This window comes from Watersipora subatra, chromosome 2 (assembly GCF_963576615.1).
Source record: "Watersipora subatra chromosome 2, tzWatSuba1.1, whole genome shotgun sequence".
Classification (NCBI taxonomy): domain Eukaryota; kingdom Metazoa; phylum Bryozoa; class Gymnolaemata; order Cheilostomatida; family Watersiporidae; genus Watersipora; species Watersipora subatra.
In genome coordinates, this window is record NC_088709.1 from 1,286,981 (window position 1) to 1,305,326 (window position 18,346).

At 34.7% G+C, this 18,346-nt stretch overlaps 1 protein-coding gene across 1 annotated transcript in view; it reads left to right on the forward strand.

Moving 5' to 3' along the window:
- LOC137387156 (uncharacterized) overlaps positions 1–15,699 on the forward strand; it is a 39,502-nt gene extending 23,803 nt beyond the window's left edge. The window contains exons 9-14 of the mRNA XM_068073477.1: positions 931–1,093; positions 2,365–2,524; positions 8,399–8,528; positions 12,714–12,871; positions 14,482–14,908; positions 14,960–15,699. Coding sequence (XP_067929578.1) covers positions 931–1,093; positions 2,365–2,524; positions 8,399–8,528; positions 12,714–12,871; positions 14,482–14,908; positions 14,960–15,078 — 1,157 coding nt within the window. The 3' untranslated portion in view covers positions 15,079–15,699. The remainder of the gene's footprint in view (positions 1–930; positions 1,094–2,364; positions 2,525–8,398; positions 8,529–12,713; positions 12,872–14,481; positions 14,909–14,959) is intronic.
- Positions 15,700–18,346: the final 2,647 nt, after the last annotated feature.

The following is an 18,346-nucleotide window of genomic DNA, read 5'->3' on the forward strand; positions in this document are numbered from 1 at the left end:
TCTGAAGACATTATAATAATAAGCATAATGCCTTTGTTACATGTATGTCAAACCATCAGAGCATGTATGTCAAACCATCAGAGCATGTATGTTATATCATCAGAGCATGTATGTTATACCATCAGAGCATGTATGTTATATCATCAGAGCATGTATGTTATACCATCAGAGCATGTATGTTATATCGTTCTGAATTTCGCATGTATGTCATACCATTTGAGCGTTGCATGTGTGTCACACAATTGTGAGTGTCATATGTATGTCATACCATCTGAGGGTCACATGTATGCTATGTCATTCTGAATGTCGCATGTATGTCATACCATTTGAGCGTTGCATGTGTGTCACACCATTGTGAGTGTCATATGTGTGTCATACCATCTGAGGGTCACATGTATGTTATATCATTCTGAATGTCGCATGTGTGTCATACCATTTGAGCGTTGCATGTGTGTCACACCATTGTGGGTGTTACATGTATGTCATACCATCTGAGGGTCACATGTATGTTATATCATTCTGAATGTCGCATGTATGTCATACCATTTGAGCATTGCACGTGTGTCACACCATTGTGAGTGTCATATGTATGTCATACCATCTGAGGGTCACATGTATGTTATGCTATCTGAGTGCTACATGTATGTCACACCATTCGAGTATTATATGTTTGTCAAGCCAATCTGAGTGTTGTATGTATAGCACACCATCTGCGTGTCATATCTCTATCACACCACGTGACTGCAACATGTATGTCACACCATTTGAGTGTTACATGGATGTCACACCATCTGAGTGTTACATGTGTGTGTTACACTATTCTGCGTGGCGTATGTGTGTCGCACCATCTGACTCGTCTTCTGTTTTCTCTTTCCATTTTAGAGGGAGTTATCTGGTTTCTTTTTACTGTTGTTTCTTTTTGATTTTAAGGTGAAGTGTCTGGAGGTACAAATGGCAGCATTAGACTGACACTGAAAGCTGGAGCATTTTCAAATGTTGTGATGCCTGAAACAGTGGAAGAGATGTGGGGTCCTGTACCTTTGCGAAGGCTGCCTCCTGGTGTAGTCAACCACTGCACTGTAGCCAATCATGTGTGAGTGTGCATAATCTTTACTGAACTGTAGCCAATCGTGTGTGAGTGTGTATAATCTTTGCTGCACTGTAGCCAATCGTGTGTGTGTGCATAATCTTTACTGCACTGTAGCCAATCATGTGTGAGTGTGTATAATCTTTACTGCACCGTAGCCAATCATGTGTGAGTGTGTATAATCTTTACTGCACTGTAGCCAATCACGTGTGAGTGGGCATAATCTTTACTGCACTGTAGCCAATCGTGTGTATAATCTTTATTGCACTGTAGCCAGTCACGCGTGAGTGTGCATAATCTTTACTGCACTGTAGCCAATCACGTGTGAGTGGGCATAATCTTTATACATGGTTTTATAGTAAGAGGAAAAGTTTTACATGATAATCTATTCACAGTTTAGTTTTCTCCCAAAGGAATAACATACCACAAGGACAATCTCATCGTGTACAGCTATTTTTGGATGAGAGAAGTTGCTGGGTAGTGAACCTTTATTGGTAATAATGCAGTTATCCATTCAGTAGTGAAGTCCTAATCATACGTGTAGTAATTATACTTGTAGTAGCCATACCTGTAGTAATCATACCTGTAGTAACCATGCCTGTAGTAACTATACCTGTAGTAACCATACCTGTAGTAAACATACCTGTAGTAACCATGCCTGTAGTAAACATACCTGTAGTAAACATATCTGTAGTAAACATACCTGTAGTAACCATACCTGTAGTAATCATACCTGTAGTAACCATACCTGTAGTAATCATACCTGTAGTAATCATACCTGTAGTAATCATACCTGTAGTAATCATACCTGTAGTGAATATAGAAGCCATACTTTATGCACCAATCATAAACATGCCTGCAAAGAACTCAGTTAGTCTTTAATGTTAATATACATTAGTGGACTAGCTAAGCACAACATGTGCTTTCTTTAACTTGGTTTCCTCCTGTCATGTATTCATTTCAGTTCATGTTAAATGATTGAGTTGGGTGCATATTATAACTGCGTATTGGTTTAGTAATGCAAGGAAGTAAATCAGTATCTTTTTATTAACTGAAAAAGAAATAATAACTATCATTGCTAACTCACTGTCAAGTTTATAGGCTAGGAATTATCAGCTTTATGATCTTAAGCTATACATAGTCTTGTTATAGCTTCCACATATAAGAGCTAACCATTACAGAGCGATCAGAATTGTTTGACAAAAACACAGGCCGATAAGAAGCAGCTAGAACACTTTTGCTTTTCGTAGCCACCATGGATTATGTTTTTAAAACAGGCTAAGTGTGCACGGCACTGGAGCTGATCTCTTTACAGCTAGAGTTATCCACAGCCAGCCTCTTCTTATGTCCTGTGTGCAGATCTACTTCAGAGATCGTATGGTGGCTATCTCGCACCTTGTGGGAACCGAGCAGCTTCCTGAGGATGACAACATGATGGTTAGTGCTAGCTCTACAATTCCCTGAAATAATCAAAATATCATTTTTCATCCTGAGCTCTGCTCTACGAGTATGTGTTAAATTCGGCAATTTGGAGTTATCGTGTTCTGCATGCTATGATTAGCCGCTTATTGGCCCCATAATAACTCCCCATTAGTAAAAGTAGCTCTTAGCTAGCACCAGATGATCTCTGTCTAAATTATGCACACTTCTTCATCTGTCTCATTTTGACCAATCATACAGCATTACCATAGACATCAATTCATAGACCTCAATCCATAGATCTCAATCTGTAGATCTCAAACTAGATCTGAATCCATAGATCTCACTCAATCCATAGACCTCAATTTATATACCTCAACCCATAGACCTAAATCCATAGACCACAATCCATAGACCTCAGTCCATAGACCTCAATCCATAGACTTCAATCCATAGCTCTCTATCTATAGACCTCAATATATAGACCTCAATCTATAGACCTCAATCCATAGACCTCAATCTATAGACTTCAATCCATAGACCTCAATCCATAGACCTCAATCCATAGACTTCAATGCATAGACCTCAATATATAGACCTCAATCTATAGACCTTTATTCATAGACCTCAATCTTTAGACCTCAATCTATAGACCTCAATCTATAGACCTCAATCGATAGACCTTAATCTATAGACCTCAATCTATAGACCTCAATCGATAGACCTCAATCGATAGACCTCAATCGAAAGACCTCAATCCATAGACCTCAATCCATAGAACTCAATTCATAGACCTCAATCCATAAACCTCAATCCATAGACCTCAATCCATAGACCTCAATTCATAGACCTCAATTCATAGACCTCAATTCATAGACCTCAATCGACTGTTTTTTGTTTCCTGGAATGAGGTTTACATCTGGGACTTTTAACAATCAATACCAATATTTGATCACTAGAGTCTCCATCAGAGTTGTATAGGCTGCTAATCTAACCGAAACGTGTACATTATATTGCTTAGAATTAAATAGCGGCTGTCATCTTGAAATAGCTAAAGATGGTTGTTTCATCAAATGCAGTATTCAAAGTCAAATCAATTTATCAACTTCAGTATTTAAAGTCAAAACAATTGTATCAAATGCAGTATTTAAAGTCCAATCAATTGTATCAAATGCAGTATTTAAAGTCCAATCCATTTCATCAAATGCAGTATTTAGAGTCCAATCGATTGTATCAAATGCAGTATTTAAAGTCCAATCAATTGTATCAAATGTAGTATTTAAAGTCAAATCAATTGTATCAAATGCAGTATTTAAAGTAAAATCAATTGTATCAAATGCAGTATTTAAAGTCCAATCAATTGTGTCAAATGCAGTATTTAAAGTCCAATCAATTGTATCAAATGCAGTATTTAAAGTCAAATCAATTGTATCAAATGCAGTATTTAAAGTCCAATCAATTGTATCAAATGCAGTATTTAAAGTCCAATCAATTGTATCAAATGCAGTATTTAAAGTCCAATCAATTGTATCAAATGCAGTATTTAAAGTCAAATCAATTGTATCAAATGCAGTATTTAAAGTCCAATCAATTGTATCAAATGCAGTATTTAACGTCCAATCAATTGTATCAAATGCAGTATTCAAAGTCCAATCAATTGTATCAAATGTAGTATTTAAAGACCAATTAATTGTATCAAATGCAGTATTTAAAGTCCAATCAATTGTATCAAATGCAGTATTTAAAGTCCAATCAATTGTATCAAATGCAGTATTTAAAGTCCAATCAATTGTATCAAATGCAGTATTTAAAGTAAAATCAATTGTATCAAATGCAGTATTTAAAGTCCAATCAATTGTATCAAATGCAGTATTTAAAGTCAAATCAATTGTATCAAATGCAGTATTTAAAGTCCAATGAATTGTATCAAATGCAGTATTTAACGTCCAATCAATTGTATCAAATGCAGTATTCAAAGTCCAATCAATTGTATCAAATGTAGTATTTAAAGACCAATTAATTGTATCAAATGCAGTATTTAAAGTCCAATCAATTGTATCAAATGCAGTATTTAAAGTCCAATCAATTGTATCAAATGCAGTATTTAAAGTCCAATCAATTGTATCAAATGCAGTATTTAAAGTAAAATCAATTGTATCAAATGCAGTATTTAAAGTCCAATCGATTGTATCAAATGCAGTATTTAAAGTCCAATCAATTGTATCAAATGCAGTATTTAAAGTCAAATCAATTGTATCAAATGCAGTATTTAAAGTCCAATCAATTGTATCAAATGCAGTATTTAAAGTCAAATCAATTGTATCAAATGCAGTATTTAAAGTCCAATCAGTTGTATCAAATGCAGTATTTAAAGTCCAATCGATTGTATCAAATGCAGTATTTAAAGTCCAATCGATTGTATCAAATGCAGTATTTAAAGTCCCAATCAATTGTATCAAATGTAGTATTTAAAGTCCAATCAATTGTATCAAATGCAGTATTTAAAGTCAAATCAATTGTATCAAATGCAGTATTTAAAGTCCAATCAATTGTACCAAATGCAGTATTTAAAGTAAAATCAATTGTATCAAATGCAGTATTTAAAGTCCAATCAATTGTATCAAATGCAGTATTTAAAGTCCAATCAATTGTATCAAATGCAGTATTTAAAGTCCAATCAATTGTATCAAATGCAGTATTTAAAGTCAAATCAATTGTATCAAATGCAGTATTTAAAGTCCAATCAATTGTATCAAATGCAGTATTTAACGTCCAATCAATTGTATCAAATGCAGTATTCAAAGTCCAATCAATTGTATCAAATGCAGTATTTAAAGTCCAATCAATTGTATCAAATGCAGTATTTAAAGTCCAATCAATTGTATCAAATGCAGTATTTAAAGTCCAATCAATTGTATCAAATGCAGTATTTAAAGTCCAATCAATTGTATCAAATGCAGTATTTAAAGTAAAATCAATTGTATCAAATGCAGTATTTAAAGTCCAATCGATTGTATCAAATGCAGTATTTAAAGTAAAATCAATTGTATCAAATGCAGTATTTAAAGTCAAATCAATTGTATCAAATGCAGTATTTAAAGTCCAATCAATTGTATCAAATGCAGTATTTAAAGTCCAATCAATTGTATCAAATGCAGTATTTAAAGTCCAATCAATTGTATCAAATGCAGTATTTAAAGTCAAATCAATTGTATCAAATGCAGTATTTAAAGTCCAATCAATTGTACCAAATGCAGTATTTAAAGTCCCAATCAATTGTATCAAATGCAGTATTTAAAGTCAAATCAATTGTATCAAATGCAGTATTTAAAGTCCAATCAGTTGTATCAAATGCAGTATTTAAAGTCCAATCGATTGTATCAAATGCAGTATTTAAAGTCCAATCAATTGTATCAAATGCAGTATTTAAAGTCAAATCAATTGTATCAAATGCAGTATTTAAAGTCCAATCAATTGTATCAAATGCAGTATTTAAAGTCCAATCAATTGTATCAAATGCAGTATTTAAAGTCCAATCAATTGTATCAAATGCAGTATTTAAAGTCAAATCAATTGTATCAAATGCAGTATTTAAAGTCAAATCAATTGTATCAAATGCAGTATTTAAAGTCCAATCAATTGTATCAAATGCAGTGTTTAAAGTCAAATCAATTGTATCAAATGCAGTATTTAAAGTCCAATCAATTGTATCAAATGCAGTGTTTAAAGTCAAATCAATTGTATCAAATGCAGTATTTAAAGTCCAATCAATTGTATCAAATGCAGTATTTAAAGTCCAATCAATTGTATCAAATGCAGTATTTAAAGTCAAATCAATTGTATCAAATGCAGTATTTAAAGTCAAATCAATTGTATCAAATGCAGTATTTAAAGTCCAATCAATTGTATCAAATGCAGTATTTAAAGTCCAATCAATTGTATCAAATGCAGTATTTAAAGTCAAATCAATTGTATCAAATGCAGTATTTAAAGTCAAATCAATTGTATCAAATGCAGTATTTAAAGTCCAATCAATTGTATCAAATGCAGTATTTAAAGTCAAATCAATTGTATCAAATGCAGTATTTAAAGTCCAATCAATTGTACCAAATGCAGTATTTAAAGTCCAATCAATTGTATCAAATGCAGTATTTAAAGTCAAATCAATTGTATCAAATGCAGTATTTAAAGTCCAATCAATTGTACCAAATGCAGTATTTAAAGTCCCAATCAATTGTATCAAATGCAGTATTTAAAGTCCAATCAATTGTATCAAATGCAGTATTTAAAGTCAAATCAATTGTATCAAATGCAGTATTTAAAGTCCAATCGATTGTATCAAATGCAGTATTTAAAGTCCAATCGATTGTATCAAATGCAGTATTTAAAGTCCAATCAATTGTATCAAATGCAGTATTTAAAGTCCAATCAATTGTATCAAATGCAGTATTTAAAGTCAAATCAATTGTATCAAATGCAGTATTTAAAGTCAAATCAATTGTATCAAATGCAGTATTTAAAGTCAAATCAATTGTATCAAATGCAGTATTTAAAGTCCAATCAATTGTATCAAATGCAGTATTTAAAGTCCAATCAATTGTATCAAATGCAGTATTTAAAGTCCAATCAATTGTATCAAATGCAGTATTTAAAGTCCAATCAATTGTATCAAATGCTGTATTTAAAGTCCAATCAATTGTATCAAATGCAGTATTTAAAGTCCAATCAATTGTATCAAATGCAGTATTTAAAGTCCAATCAATTGTATCAAATGCAGTATTTAAAGTCCAATCAATTGTATCAAATGCAGTATTTAAAGTAAAATCAATTGTATCAAATGCAGTATTTAAAGTCCAATCAATTGTATCAAATGCAGTATTTAAAGTCAAATCAATTGTATCAAATGCAGTATTTAAAGTCAAATCAATTGTATCAAATGCAGTATTTAAAGTCCAATCAATTGTACCAAATGCAGTATTTAAAGTCCCAATCAATTGTATCAAATGCAGTATTTAAAGTCCAATCAATTGTATCAAATGTAGTATTTAAAGTCAAATCAATTGTATCAAATGCAGTATTTAAAGTAAAATCAATTGTATCAAATGCAGTATTTAAAGTCCAATTAATTGTACCAAATGCAGTATTTAAAGTCCCAATCAATTGTATCAAATGCAGTATTTAAAGTCAAATCAATTGTATCAAATGCAGTATTTAAAGTCAAATCAATTGTATCAAATGCAGTATTTACAGTTAAATCATTTCCATCAAATGCAGAACATAAAGTCGAATCAATTTCATCAAATGCAGTGTTCAAGGTCAAATAAATTTCATCTGTATGATCGGCAAAGAAGGGTACCAGTTTTGTATAGTACTAGATGAATACCCAGCGTGGCAGGGAATAAAATTTGAGAAATGAATAAATATGAGTAATTAGTTAAAGTAATGAATTTGAGTAACTGAAAATAGTAAAGCTGATAGCTTACTATAATAAGAGCCATGTCCTTCGTCTGAAGCCAGTTTGCGTTATGTTATGCGTAATGATCTCTCACGCGATCATGAACTTGAGGTGTGCTAGTATGTTCTAAAACTGCGCATAAATATATACACTATTATTTTATAGTGTGGCAAAGTCATTGTAGTGTTGTGGAATAGCTCGCTGGTCTGCGGATTGCCGGTTCCGAGTTCAAATCCAGTGCAAAGCGGATTTTGCGTTTTTAAAACTTTATCGCCATAACTGGACACATGAACAACAGACGACACAGACAAATGCTGAGATTTGTATATACACATTATTTGCCTTTCTCAATGAAATGCACACTAAAAAGTAGTACTCTAGCAACAATATATCACTTTTTTCTGTATTCATCATAAACGCTACTGTCATATGTATAGATAAAGAGCCCACAAACCGTTGTGACGTTACGAAGACGCGAAGGGGAGCGGGCGATGCTGGTTAAGACTTCACAAGGAGACAAGGCTATTATTTTTGGACACTGGGCCAACATGGTAAAAGGGGTACCAGGTTAGTGTCGTTTTCATGTTTCATATTAACATCATTGTTCATTAATTGCAGTTGAGCGACATCACATTTAGGTCAAGTGTTGAGGAAATACACCATGTTGGAGCATTACAGTGTTTTTTTCAGCCAGGGAAACTTTGTAGGAACATTTGCAGCACCTTACTAAAGTGTGTTTCTGTCGTTTGGGGATTAATTTCTTGGAGGTTTATCGAGTTTTAGTGAGTTTATATTAGAGCTAACCCAACTATGCCATTTCCATATCTGCCAGTTTTGTTTTGCCTTTCAGGTGTACAATCTTGATCAGCTTTTTATGGTTTTATCAGCGGGATTTGAGTTTTACTTGCATAGAACTCTGACTTGAACACCGCGCTTCCTTTTGGTAACTTGACTAGCATACACTCATCATTTTCTAGTAGGCATTTATATTCAAACTAAGCACCTGCTTCTGACAAACTGACAGCATTTACCAACCCTCATGAAAGAGTCGGCTGCATGAATATATGTATTACATTTATACTTCAGCATATGAGTCCAGTTCGTTTTTGGACTGAGCTCATATGTCAATTCTCACCTAGTTTTGTAGACTCGTATCTCAAAGCAAGAGTTTGCTCAAAATTTTCCTCGTATCTCAAATTTTGTATATGTTGGGACACTTGTATATCGAGGTATTGTGATTATGAATAGCTAGCTGATTGAGATGGTTGAGTCACATTTGGAGTTACCTTATCTAATTCGTGCACATCTCCCTTCAAGATAGCAAAGCTTCTATCGCCTCAGCTTTTGCTCTATTGCTAGGATGCTGTCATTGTTGGTAATTAATGCTTCTGTATCTATAATCTCATTCATTATAACATTTTCAATCACTGGCCACTCACATCATGGTAGCTTAGAATAAACTTAGTCATGCTTCAGTCTACTTTAAGTCTTTCTCTGAGTCATGCTTTAGTCTATTCAAGGTCTTTTTCTGAGTCATGCTTTAGTCTACTCTAGGTCTCTCTTTGAGTCATGCATCAGTCTGCTTTAGGCTTTTTCTGAGTCATGCTTTAGTCTAGTCTAGGTCTCTCTAAGTCATACTTCAGTCTACTCTGGGTTTGTCTCTGAGTCATGCTTTGGTCTACTTGAGGTTTCTTGGATATTCTAGGAATACTATTTATAGAAAGCACTGCTGTTCTTCTATTCATGTTTATTGGCAATCTTGTCATACAATATACATATTTGTCAGTTGGAAATAGATTTGTATTGATTTTTGCAAAATAGTCACCTCGGTTCCTTCAATAGAAACATTTTGCTATGGCAGCTCAAGGCTGGTTAACTCTATATCACCATATGTTGGTGTTAATCATATAATACTTCGGTGATTGTTTGTGATAACAATGTTCACACTATCCCAAACCCATCCGCATTCCATTACATTTATTATGCAATTCAGTCACGGAAATTATGAAATATCAGTCCCGCAGCGACTGTTATCAAATAAAATATACAGTAGATCAATCCACAAAGGCCAATCATCATTGCCAAAGCAGTGCACATCGCATAGGCTGTCGCAGATGGTCGGTCAACTATCGGGAAAGTTTGACGGAGCAAACTTTTCTGACGTATCGGCGCTTCTTCGATGATGCCAGTGTCGTATAGTTTCACAGAGTCCCGTGACCAAAAGCCGGAAACAAAAACGCTTGATTCCAAACAAACCCGATCGACATACTGATCTCTAATGGAATATTCTTACCTCGCTCTCAACATCTCACTCTTTTGCACTTACTTTACTTTATTGCAAAGAATCACTGTTAGTTTCTTGTAGAGAATTTTGTCTTTTTTTCAAATGGTGTATAATACAACAATCAATTTCAGAGCGACTGCCAATGGGAGTAATTTTTGTTTGTTAGTGTTGCGGCCTCTCCATTATAACTTATATAAAACAATAGTGGGCGGCGGCTTGTTTTTTTGGAGCCGTGCGAGCTCCGATATGCGCATCCGTTAGCAGCAAAACTCTGTGAAGTTATACAGCTCTGTACTGGCAGAGTCATATAGCTTTAAAAAGTCTCGCGACCAAAACCGGAAACAAAAACATCAGACTCCAAACAAACCAGATCGACATACTGATCTCTAATGGAATATTCATATCTCGTTCTCAATACCACTCTTTTTGCATTTACTTTACGTTTTTACAAAAACGTTATTAGCAGATTTTTGTAGAAAATTTTGTTTTCTTTCAAATGGTTTATGATACAACAATCAATCTTAAAGCGACTGCTAATGGGAGTAGTTTTTGTTGATTAATGTTGCGGCCTCTCCATTATAACTTATATAAAAATAGTAGGCGTGGCCTGTTTGTTTGGAATCGAGCGAGCTCCCGTATACGCTTCTGTTGGTCGCGGGACTCTGTGAAACTATACGGCTCTGGATGATGCCATTAATTAAAGTGCACATAGTTGACCAATCATCACTTAGAGGACATTGCCGACATATGACGATATACTGTGAACCCAGCCTCAAGTCTGTAAATATTGACTCTCCAAAAAGATTATAGTATGTAGAATAAAAAAGCAATTAATGTGTCAGATTACATGCACACTAAGGCAATGAAATGGTTGATAACTTATCTTCTGACCTTATACTACATCCACTAAGATAACTGACCTATCGAGTCTTTTTTGATCAATACTTAAGGTTAGTTGAGTACTACCCTTAAATTTCGAACCGCTGAGTAAAGACGGCTGACTTCCTCTCGTGAAACACACACTTTCTTCACTCCAGTAGAATGATGTGGAAGTTCTATTTGTCTCCATTGTTCGGAATACAGTTTGTTTCTTGGTTAGCAAGTACAGACAACATTTAGAATTAACTCTTGACCTCATTTATTCCATGATCACTTCTCTTTGTTATACTGTGAATCTTATGCATTATATAATAGTTGGTAGAGAGTTTGAAGAGTTCCTATTGTTACTTGTGTTACTTATCAACTTGCTCATAGGCACTGAAAGACATCTTTTTAGTATTATAAATCTTAACATTACCTTTTATTAACATTAATACATGAAGTACTTTTGCTACAAATAACCGGACAAGTGGGCATAAGACTCTGCGATACTTAAAAGTTTCATCAAACTTCTCATCGGCGCAAGAGAAGCAAAATATGATTAAAGGTTGACTTTCAACAAAGTTCACATTACAGTTATTTGGTATTAAAAGGTTCACTATGTCTTACTCTGATGTGTTGTATGTGCAAAATATGTGGAAATGTGATGACAAGGTCTTTAAAGCTCAAAAACGAACAGTTAATCACAGCCGTCATGAAAACGCCGTAGGTTGGAATCCCTATTCAAAACAACTCAAATGGGACATAGTTGAACACGTGCTTCTTTTCACACTTTCATGCAACCTCATTCCTGGGAATATTTTCACAAATATACTTCATGCATTCAATAAAAACCATGCCTATTGTCCTTACACGTCTATTTCATTATCATTGTAATGCTGTCACTTTGAGCACTGATATCTCAAAGCCTACGTGAAAATTCGTTTAATTTTTTAACCTTAGCTCGAAGGAGTGCATATCATCCTCTGATAAACATGAGGAGCTTATTGGTCACCTATGGTGGTCAAAAAATGCTGCATAACTTGTTTGCGTCATTTGGCAGAAAGTATGGGTCACATGATCAGATTAGGGTTAGATGATTAGACTAAGCTGAAATGAAACTGTAAAGTAGCGAGCATATATATATGATAAGGGCTTTCCGGTAGAACTCCAAGTGTTTGTCATAAACTAGTGCTACGAGACATTTGATATCGAGCCTTTTTTGTCTTTCAATTTACATGGTAACATCACGTGTCAAAACAGTACCTACGTCGAGTTGAGTACGTCTTCAAAATGAAGGGATTCCAACCGACGGCATTGTTATGATGGCTGCGATTAACTGTTCGTGTTTGAGCTTTAAAGAGCTTGTAATCACATTTCCACATATTTTGCACCTACAACACAGCAGAGTAAGACATGGTGAACCTTTTGATACCAAATAATTGTAACGTGAATTTTGTTGCAAGTGAACCTTTAATATAGTGAGAGTGAAAAGTTTTCAAAATATTTATTTTAGCTTGCCTTTACCCACAAAAGATCAAATGTAAAATGTAAGGCAGTCAGCGAACAAACTTGTTCCTACGACCATTTCCATTTATGACTTTTTACAGGGACCAGGTCCAGACGAGGTGTTCCTGGAAATCCTGGAAACCTGAAAGTTAGAATTAGCGACAGAGATAATAAGGGTGTATGGAGAAACCAGCCCTCCCACAATGTCTTTGGCAATTCCTTGACTGTAGGCGACATGAAAGTTGACTTAACAGGAAAAGTAAGATCAAATGACATTTTGGTTTGTTCGCTCTTGTCAAGTTTCTGATTTAAATTTTACAAATGAAGATAAACAGTTATGTTTTTATTATTATATATATATAATATATTATATATATGGTTATTATGTTTTTACGGTTTGTTTAAAAAATATACCAAGAGTTCTTAGAGACTCTTACAGTTGGCGTACATTCAATACAATACATTCTTTTACACTTCAGGTATATTCAATACAATACATACTCTTACAGTTTAGGTATATTCAATATAATACATATTCTTACAGTTCAGGTATATTCAATATAATACATACTCTCACAGTTTAGTTATATTCAATACAATACATACTCTTACAGTTTAGGTATATTCAATACAATACATACTCTTACAGTTTAGGTATATTCAATACAATACATACTCTTCCAGTTTAGGTATATTCAATACAATACAGACTCTTACAGTTTAGGTATATTCAATACAATACATACTCTTACAGTTTAGGTATATTCAATACAATACATACTCTTACAGTTCAGGTACATACAATACAATACATACTCTTATGGTGTAAGTATATTCAATACATTACAGACTCTTACAGTTTAGTTATATTCAATACAATACATACTCTTACAGTTTAGGTATATTCAATATAATACATACTCTTACAGTTTAGTTATATTCAATACAATATAAACTCTTACAGTTTAGGTGTATTCAATGCAATACATACTCTTACAGTTTAGGTATATTCAATACAATACATACTCTTACAGTTTAGGTATATTCAATACAATACATACTCTTACAGTTTAGGTATATTCAATACAATACATACTCTTACAGTTTAGGTATATTCAATACAATACATACTGTTACAGTTCAGGTATATTCAATGCAATACATACTCTTACAGTTTAGGTATATTCAATACATTACAGACTCTTACAGTTTAGGTATATTCAATGCATACTCTTACAGTTTAGTTATATTCAATACAATACATACTCTTACAGTTTAGGTATATTCAATACAATACATACTCTTACAGTTTAGGTATATACAATACATACTCTTACAGTTTAATTATATACAATACAATACATACTCTTACAGTTTAGGTATATTCAATACAATACAGACTCTTACAGTTTAGACATATTCAATACAATACATACTCTTACGGTGTAAGTATATTCAATACAATACAGACTCTTACAGTTTAGGTATATTCAATACAATACATACTCTTACGGTGTAAGTATATTCAATACAATACAGACTCTTACAGTATAAGTATATTCAATACAATACATACTCTTACGGTGTAAGTATATTCAATACAATACAGACTCTTACAGTTTAGTTATATTCAATACAATACATACTCTTACGGTGTAAGTATATTCAATACAATACAGACTCTTACAGTGTAAGTATATTCAATACAATACATACTCTTGCAGTTTATATGTATACACTATATAGTTGATACTACATATCAAGCTTATAATGTGATTAGAGTTGAAGCAAGTAATTCTATGGGTTCTTATAAGTTGTACCTGAAACAGATGCAACAACTCCATTATTGCTCGTTTGAACATATTTTAGGTGGAAATCGGTCATGCAGCAGATGTCGGGGAGAAGCTGTGTATTGCGTTCAGTATTGCCGTACTGACCTGCCTTTGTCAGCCACCTCCTCCTGGTCTGGCTCCTCCAGTCAATGCTAACAAACTTGGTGTTCAGCCACCTCCTCCCCGATACCGCAACATCTCTCGTGGAACTAGGACTGTCTCATACAATGATGGAGCCAATTTGGCTCTTGTTGCCGCTGCTGGCTGGATGATGGCTTCTCCTTCAAACTACTATCTTCACCACCACTATATACATTCTGGTCTGCACGCCGCTGGATGCGCCGGAGCGTGTGCTGGCCTTGCTGCTTGCGCGGCTTGTGGTGGAACAGGAGGTGATGCCTGCGCATGCGCTGGAGATGGTGGGGATGGTGGAGGTGGTTGCGGAGGTGGTTGCGGTGGCTGTGGTGGGGGAGGTGGGTGTGGAGGTGGCGATGGAGGTGGATGTGGTGGTGGAGGTGGATGTGGTGGCGGAGGTGGATGTGGTGGCGGAGGTGGATGTGGTGGTGGAGGTGGATGTGGTGGCGGAGGGGGATGTGGTGGTGGAGGGGGATGTGGTGGTGGGTGTGGAGGCTAAGGAAATTTTAGTTACATTTTTATATGGTTTATGATTGGCTCGTGATATTCACTCGTTTATCACTTTTTCATCAGCCTGTTTTTTATAAGCTGATTTGCATTGTTTTATCACATTTATGTTCTTTCAATTGTGCATCTATTTTTATATTTGGTGATTTGATGTTTTGTATTCAAATATTTGTAGTCTTAAATAACTGTGCTATCCTTGCATCGTATTTTTATAGATTTAATAATTTTATATAATTTTGATTTCAGGCCTTTAATGAATCTGTGATATAAGATATACTCGTATTTGATATAAGTGCACTTTACTTATCCAGCTTAATTACAGTGTACACGCTTCTGGTCAGCTTTGTATGTGCCCTTCATCTGAACTATGACAACAGCACGAGCTTCCCAATCTTGCTGTTCTTGTGGCTACCTTTACCTCTAGTTGTGTACTAATCTAAAACTTCACTCATTCTGGTTTCGCTCTTGTGGAGGATGACATGAAGTCCCATTTGATTCCCTATTCAACGATTTACCAAGCTGTTAATTGGTAGGAGTTGTCTTATCTTCATATTATGAGTTGTGTGTGTGATGTTATACTAGATTTCTTCTGTATATCAAATAAAAGGCTGATTTAACAAAGATAATCCTCCGTGTAAAGCTCTTAGTTTAATCTAAGCGAGGAGGGGAGCACCCACCCTTACCGTTATGAAGAAAGATTTAAACTTATCTATTGATTTGAGCTAGACGGCGTTATTGAGGTACAGGAGTTTAGCCAGTGTACTTGGAAATGCATCAAATAAACTCTCTATTCCATTGGTGCGGGGGATAAAGCTCGCTATGTTAATGCTACTACTCGACATATAAATCGTATTTGAGGACATTCGCTGACTCTAATCAACCAGTACACTATTAAGAGTGTAGAGAGACTCGCTTACGTACAAGTTCTAGAAATCTGGTCCCTCTGTTGTCCATAGTTGTAGAATAGCAACATGCGGCATTATTAATAAAGAGAGTAAGAAGTTGTCGCATACTGATTGGGACTGCCTAGCTGTTCTTCATGTTATGACAAGATCTGCTATGTCAAGGTTAATTTGTCCATCGGTTGGGTAACAATGCTCTAATTATGATAAGTCCTTACACACTCTCTATGTTATAAAATAAGAATGGAAATAGAAATGGTATACAGTATGCTAGTAAAAAGTGAGGTGGCTAATAGTTATCAAGAGGATAAATTTATACATGTGGGAGGCCGACAAGAGATTATTACAATATGTGGATTAGCCTTGTTTAGTCTAACAATAAGCAAACACGAAGTACCTGTGTACATCAATAACGATGTAGTTAGTAGCTGTGTACTCGCCACACAAACATTGTACAACCGAATGAGCTCATCTCAGCAGGGTATACTGAGCATCTGGGACCAGAGCATAAAACACATAAAAGGCCTAAATTTTACGTACAAAAAAGTACATGTCATCAGGGTATATGAGAATGCATAAGCGTGTGCATAGGATATACATGTATGCTGTGAAAAGGTATATGGAACACATAGACGGAGTGAATAAAATGCATAGACAGGGTACATAAAATGTGAACTAGATAGTTGTTGTATATAAGCGAAGTACAGAGAACGCATAGAACACAGGCTGCATGAGTGTTACACACAGAATGTATGATATAAAAAGACAGAATGCAGTGAGTATAAAGCCTTGATATATACTGACTCTGGATGTGTGAAACACATCCAGAAATGGTACATGAAACTATATCACTTAGTCGATAAAATTGATCGATAAAGTACAACAGGATCCATAAACTGGATACACTTGCTGACGGTAATCAAGGAATGTCAGGGTACACTCAAATTATACCTTTGCCAATCCCACATATGAGCAAATCTACAGATTAACTAACGTACATGTATGTTAGATTATGCGATATTTAGCATGAACTACTATTTATAATCTGTTATGAGCTACAACTACTGTATATACCCACAACTACTGTATATACCCACAACTACTGTATATACCCACAACTACTGTATATACCCACAACTACTGTATATACCCACAACTACTGTATATACCCACAGACTTTTAGCTCACACTGATTCCTCTGCTCGCAACTATGAGCTATTTATTGGACAACCCAATTTCCTGTCTGCATGTGGCCAGATACATGTTGCATACCACCTTTCTGATGAATGGAACTTTCTACCAGTTCACATCAGAAAAAGATACGGGATGTGAATAGCCTTGAAGTATCTTTCAAAAAGTACCTGGTGGACTCACTGACAGTTTCCATGCCTCTTTGAGTCGCGAAATCTTTACATGGGCTCGCAGTTTGACTAGCTATATTAATCCGCAACGAGTCTTCGTCTCTATAATTTTATTTGTTTCTAGAGGGTAATATTAGGCTTACATAATACATACAAACAAACAAACAAGGGAGAGTAGCTCTGACAATAAGAAGACTAAGCTATTAGCACTAAATACATTATATTAGAGGTTGTTGATAAAAATGAAGCTAGCGCTCATTATTCCTGTGCATGTAGCGGGCTCATCACAGGCCCCCTTTCTGTACCATCATCAGTTTGCCGTGATTATACAATTTAGTGTTGTATTCTCCATGTTATCAAACGTTTCCGTAGTTCCTAGTTTACCCTTTTATTTATACGGTAACATTACCTTGAGCTGCAATACGTCTCCTTGGCAATTCAAATTCTGTCTTTGTTCAATTTAAACTTGGTCACTGCTCAGCGAGATTCAGACTACATACGTAAGTAGTTTGTGAATTTAAATAATTAAATATATTATTTAGCCAGTTTTAAAGCTTTGCTTCTCAGCTTGACTTTTAATGGAAATGATAATTTTAAAGAGATTAGAAGAGAGATAAATGTTAACCAATTACTAATGAGGTTGAACAGGGTGAAGAGATTTGCTGGTTTTGAAAAGCAGAGTAAAGGTTTAAGTTGATCGCTAACAAATAATTATAGCCACAGGAGCTGCTCAGTTCAGTCCAGATATTAGTTAATATTTCACTGGCCATTTGTGAATTTCAGTAATCCTGATTCTGCATATTATATCTTATATCTTCTAGCATATCTGTAATGGTTGGTATTTTGAGTCTCAAGAGACTAGAGAAGGAGTCACCGCTGTTTACATGTAAATAAGCAATCACAAAAAACCACCTGAAAATAAAGTTTGTAGAGAGTAAAATAGAGAGTTGATAATTTTACTCATACTTAAATCAAATTGTTACTTTCCTCGCTGGTG